Here is a 4,910-nt window from a genome sequence, read left to right on the forward strand (position 1 = left end):
GCTACTGCTGTTTGTATGTAAACTTGGTGTCAGTTATGTGCAGATGGAGCATTGTGATGAAGTTGTGAGCTGCATAATTGAAAACTGTTGCCACCGAGATGACTCACCACCTGCAAAACTGCAAAGGTGAGTGACAATTTTGAGATGATCCAAAAACCTGCAAATACAGTTCCTGCTCTTTTTGAGATGTAAATTGGGTGTCAGTTATGTGAAGATATGGACTACAATCATAGGCAATGAATTCTGAAGATGTGGAAGTCAAACTGCAAAGGTGGGTGCTATTTTTGAGATGATCCAAAAACCTGCAAATACAGTTCCTGCTATTTCTGAAATGTAAACTGCGTGTCAGTTATGTGCAGATATGGACTACAATCATAGGCAAAGAATTCCGAAGATGTGGAAGTCAAACTGGGTGACATTAGGATGAATGGCCATATGATTTGTAAACGGGTTCCAATCACCCATATCCAGGTCTCCAAATATTCAAAAAAAATGTAAGATTTGAAAGGGTTACCACTCATTTGTAAGGGTTAATAGAGGCATACCTAGATGTTAGTGGTCGACGGCGGCCAACCTGGAAGGGTCACGCCGATCCTGATGATCAGCGGCGGATCATACGGGATCGGTCTTAGATTCGATGATCAGCGGCGGAACAAACGGCTTGTAGCCGAACCAGTTCAGGGCCCTAAACGGGATCGTCGTGTGTTTGCACTCCGATGACGGCGGGGAAGGGGTTGAGCGGCGATGGCGGCGGCGAAGGGATTGAGCGGCGGTGACTGGAGGTACGTGTACGTAGCGAGGATAGGGACGAATGACGGCGGCGGACAAGTGCATCGAGGGCACGACGATACGGGTGCGAGGGTTTCTGTTGGGACGAATCGGTTAATTTTCGTAGGTTAACCGTCGTAGATTTTTTTAGGGCGATTTTTTTAGGACGTTTTCCATACAGTTGCGTGTTAGCATGCCGGGTTTTTTGTCGGTCTGGACTGAGCAAGTGGGGAATCGGTGGGTAGCGGTAGGTGGCATCGAGGACGAAAATTAACCGCAGCTGGTGGGACGAAAATTGACCGGCGGAGACTACAACTGTTGCATTAGGAGTAGAGATTTTTCCAGAGTTTCGGACTTCTTAATTTCCTATTTCCATCAGGAGAAAATCCCTCCACTCCACAAAATGTTCATGTCTATACAGTCATCAACCGAACCAGCCACGCCGCCGCAACTCTTCCTGTCCAGTAGACAGAGCGCGCAACGCCGTCCTCTCATCCGAAAACCCTGCTCTAGTTGCGTCAGGCCTGGCTTGCACCACGTAGCCCTGTTAACCGCCACAGAACTGCCATGGCGTCCCGTTGCTTGTGCACGCCAAATGCCTCTACATATATAAGCACTGGATGCGGATCACTCACCAACTACGCTTCTTCTACCTACGGTGAAGGAGAACCAACAACCAGCTGATCAAAGCCATGGCCATGAGGGCGCTCGCGCTGTCCCCGTCCCAGAGCTCCTCATTTGGGCTCCACCAGAGCATGCCCTCCTTCAAGCCAAGCAGCGCCAGCCCTGCTAGACCAGTCAGGGCCTATGCGAAAGCAGATGAGCAGGAGGAGGAGGAGAAGAAGGTGCCCAAGCAGTCCTTGTTTGGGAACATCACCGAGGCGCTGGACTTCTCGCAGGTCCGGTCGGAGAAGGACGCGGAGCTGCTGTATGAGGCCAGGGATTCCATCAAAGATGAAGGAAGGATGACAAGGGAGCAGGTATGCATACATACACTGAACCGCCAATGGAAAAAACAATTTTGAACAAATGTTCAGCGAAATCTGCAAGTTTTTCTTATGCTGATGAATTTCGGGTTGGTATTTCAAATTCAGTATGCAGCCCTTCGGAGGAAGATTGGTGGCACCTACAAGGATTTCTTCAAGTCATATGTTGAAGGTACCCTGCCTATACCCTCACAGATACAGAGATGACCTCATGTTTTGTCTATTGATTTCTCAGGCAGTACAATATTTGTATACTACTGCAGCATAAACTGTTGGGATTAATATGACCTCACATTGTATAAGAATATTTTGTCTCACACGATTTTTTCTACCCGACCTTCCTCTGAGCAAACAACATACAATAAATCATGTTACTGAATGCTGACCAAATAATTTGTTTCTGAAAATACAGTTGACGGAGAATACGTGGAGGAAGGTTGGGTGGACAAGACCTGCAAAGTTTGCAAGAAAGACACAAGAGGGGAGCCAAGGCAAGTTGACAATCTCGGAAGATATATGCATGTGGCGTGCGCAGAGAACTCGAAACCAACAAACTTCTTTTCCAAGCTCTTCGGCAGATGAACTTCTTTTGTACCAACAAACCCGTTGTTCGGCTCATGGTTAGATAAATAGATGGATGCTATAACATCAAGGGATTAGGACAGTGATGTGATGTGTGCTTGTGTTGTTCATGCAAAATGGTTTTTGATGAGCATGCCCACATTCCATTATCCAATTTCGTTGGTATATCAAGTAGCACATGAACAGAGGCCTGATTTATGGAGAAATAGATGAACCACTGAAAACTATACATAATACTAGCACAATATTCTACTACAAGTTAACATTATGAGGTATTATCTACTAGGTAGTGCTCCTCAACTCCTAGGCTGAATACAGGAGAAGCTTAACAGAAACTTTGTCCGACAGACTTACTATAAGCTAATTGCTTGCTTACCTAATGGTTGTCATATGATGTGTTCAGAAGTCCAAGGCATTAAGCTTACTCAAGTAAACCCTGCATTTGATGACAGTGCACCCGATCTTAAACCCCGGCATGACTGTAAACCCAACATTGAACTTCTCTTCTCTGATAATCTTGGCTGGAGTACTTTCCATGTGTTCCTTCCGAAACTGAACACCACTCTTGACATAAAACATTTCAGCTCTGGGATTCAGAGAACGAGCAACTGCGAGTAGTGCCCATGTATATCTTGCCATCCTCACAAATTTCTGGTAAAATGGCGTCCTTGGATGACCGCCGCTCTCTACAAATGCTCTGTGATCCAAGTTCCCGAAGAAGGAATCCTCCATGCTCTGGGGCACAGCCACTAGATACTTTGCTCTGCAATATCTCCCGAAACTGGAATCTGGATCAGTCATGAGAGCGTCAAATGGATCTTTGAAGCTCATGATACAGTCAACTGAATCCAGGGATGTATGGTCATCTCTGTCTGCCATAAGCATCACACAAGCAAAATAGGCCTCAACAGCATACTTCTTGTCAGCCCTTCTCTCACATGCAACTTGACTGTCGATTGCAAATGTGGATAGGCCGAGGTTCCATCCGGAAACTTTTGTCCAATCAAAGATGAATTTTGCAAAATCATGGATGCACTTTGACGAACGCTCATGTAGATCCATGAACGCTTCAGTTGACACCCCCTTCCTGACTGTGAAGCATCCTTCTCTGGACGATCCGTTACGGACAATCTTCTCCTCCAGTTCCATGTTCTTCCTTTCCAGCTCGTCCAACTCTGGTCGAAGCCAACCGATTTCAGAGTCTTTCTTGCAGATGTCAGCCTGCAGGTCCATCACTAAGTCCTGATACTCCTGAATTCTAGAGCTTATATGAGACAGATACCTCGGGTCGCTCCATTCGTTCATATTCAGATACAAATCCTGCAAGTTGGCAGTCTCTTCAAGCTCCGACGCAAAACGCTCGCCGGCGATCACGATCTCTTCAGGATCATACGGCACATGGGCCTTCTGAAGGTTGACATAGGCCACCTTCAGGCAAGAGATCGCGTCGAGGAGCTTCTCGACGACCTCCTCCTCGCAGTAGGCGGAGGAGCTCTGGGAGAGGCACTCGTCGTTGTTGTCGGAGGACGACGCCTGGTGGGGATGGACTTTGAGGTGCGCGCCGTCTTCGCTGCTCTCGGCAGTGGCGGTGGCGGTGCTGTTGTTCTTGAGCTTTTCACCGACGGTCGGCGCGACGCCGACAGAATGCACCTTGCAGATGTCGGAGATGCGCAGCAGCAGGCTGGACGGGGTCCTCCTCACCTTCCTCGCCGTCGGCTCCGTCGGAGTCGGAGGATTCCGCCGCGCAAGGCGAGACATGGCGGCCTCCGACCGCGAACCTTCTCTCCTCAGCCTGGTTGAGACAGGAAGTCAAACAAACATGCACGAATTCCAAAAAAATGAAGATCGCGGATTTCGACAGGGTTGAGTTCCGTAATAAATTCTGTCAGATCAATGCAAGATTGCAAGAACCTCCGGTTACCTGACACAAAACAAAAAACAGAGGCGTATGGGTTCTGAGTTCAGACGATTGCAAAGCAGAAGAGAAGATCAAAACAAGAACTCGATCATGTAACAGTACAGCCGTCAGTTATTAGTACGGTACCTTTGTTCAGTGGCCGGCTCCGGAACGGCCGTTCTAGAACACCTGTCTGCACGGACGGACGAAGAAGAAGCGAAAAGCCTGCGAGAAGAAGAAGACGCAGCGGCGAGCGAGAGTGAGGTGGTGGGCGCGGTAGAATCTTCCGCGTGAGTGGAGGGCATGGAGGTTATGGGAGACCTCGTGGGCTCCAATGGATTCGAACAGGAAAAAGGGGCGGATCGAGACGAGGAGGGAAGGGGGTGGGAACCACTACTGCTACTGCTACTCGGGGTTGGATTTCTTTTGTAATCCCCAGAGGCCAGGGGTTTGAGGAGAGGGTGCGGCCGACCGAAGGAAGCGGGGGCTTGGGAAACCCTAACCTCGCTCTCTGCCTAAGACTTAAGACTAAGACTGTAACTGCTCGTGTCATTAATTTAGAGATTTAGATTCTGTAACTGCAGATCTGACTTCCGGCCTTCCATTCCAGATCTTACCCCGGGGATGGAAGGGGGATATTCAGAGCGGGCGTCACGTGGCAGTAAACTAAAGATTTT

General features: G+C 48.5%; 2 protein-coding genes across 2 annotated transcripts; one reads left to right on the forward strand and one right to left on the reverse strand.

The window, feature by feature from the left end:
- Nucleotides 1–1,395: 1,395 nt before the first annotated feature.
- LOC119277430 lies at nucleotides 1,396–2,521 on the forward strand. The gene is made up of 3 exons (XM_037558708.1): nucleotides 1,396–1,748; nucleotides 1,863–1,926; nucleotides 2,167–2,521. The coding sequence occupies exons 1-3, from the start codon at nucleotides 1,461–1,463 to the stop codon at nucleotides 2,334–2,336; spliced, it is 522 nt and encodes a 173-aa protein (XP_037414605.1). The 5' UTR covers nucleotides 1,396–1,460; the 3' UTR covers nucleotides 2,337–2,521.
- A 176-nt stretch (nucleotides 2,522–2,697) lies between these two features.
- On the reverse strand, nucleotides 2,698–4,708 carry LOC119277429 (protein GRAVITROPIC IN THE LIGHT 1-like). Its single transcript, XM_037558707.1, has 2 exons — nucleotides 4,381–4,708; nucleotides 2,698–4,128 (listed from the first exon to the last, which is right to left on the reverse strand). The coding sequence occupies exons 1-2, from the start codon at nucleotides 4,536–4,538 to the stop codon at nucleotides 2,736–2,738; spliced, it is 1,551 nt and encodes a 516-aa protein (XP_037414604.1). The 5' UTR covers nucleotides 4,539–4,708; the 3' UTR covers nucleotides 2,698–2,735.
- Between the last annotated feature and the right edge of the window lie 202 nt (nucleotides 4,709–4,910).

This window comes from Triticum dicoccoides, chromosome 3B (assembly GCF_002162155.2).
Source record: "Triticum dicoccoides isolate Atlit2015 ecotype Zavitan chromosome 3B, WEW_v2.0, whole genome shotgun sequence".
NCBI classification, from domain to species: Eukaryota; Viridiplantae; Streptophyta; class Magnoliopsida; order Poales; family Poaceae; genus Triticum; species Triticum dicoccoides.

Coding starts and splice junctions, on each gene's coding strand:
- LOC119277430 (XM_037558708.1), top strand. CDS start 1,461: ATGGCCATGAGGGCGCTCGCGCTGTCCCCGTCCCAGAGCTCCTCATTT. Junction 1,749..1,862: donor GAAGGATGACAAGGGAGCAG/GTATGCATACAT, acceptor TTTCAAATTCAG/TATGCAGCCCTTCGGAGGAA. Junction 1,927..2,166: donor CTTCAAGTCATATGTTGAAG/GTACCCTGCCTA, acceptor CTGAAAATACAG/TTGACGGAGAATACGTGGAG.
- LOC119277429 (XM_037558707.1), bottom strand. CDS start 4,538: ATGCCCTCCACTCACGCGGAAGATTCTACCGCGCCCACCACCTCACTC. Junction 4,129..4,380: donor GAGCCGGCCACTGAACAAAG/GTACCGTACTAA, acceptor TGTCTCAACCAG/GCTGAGGAGAGAAGGTTCGC.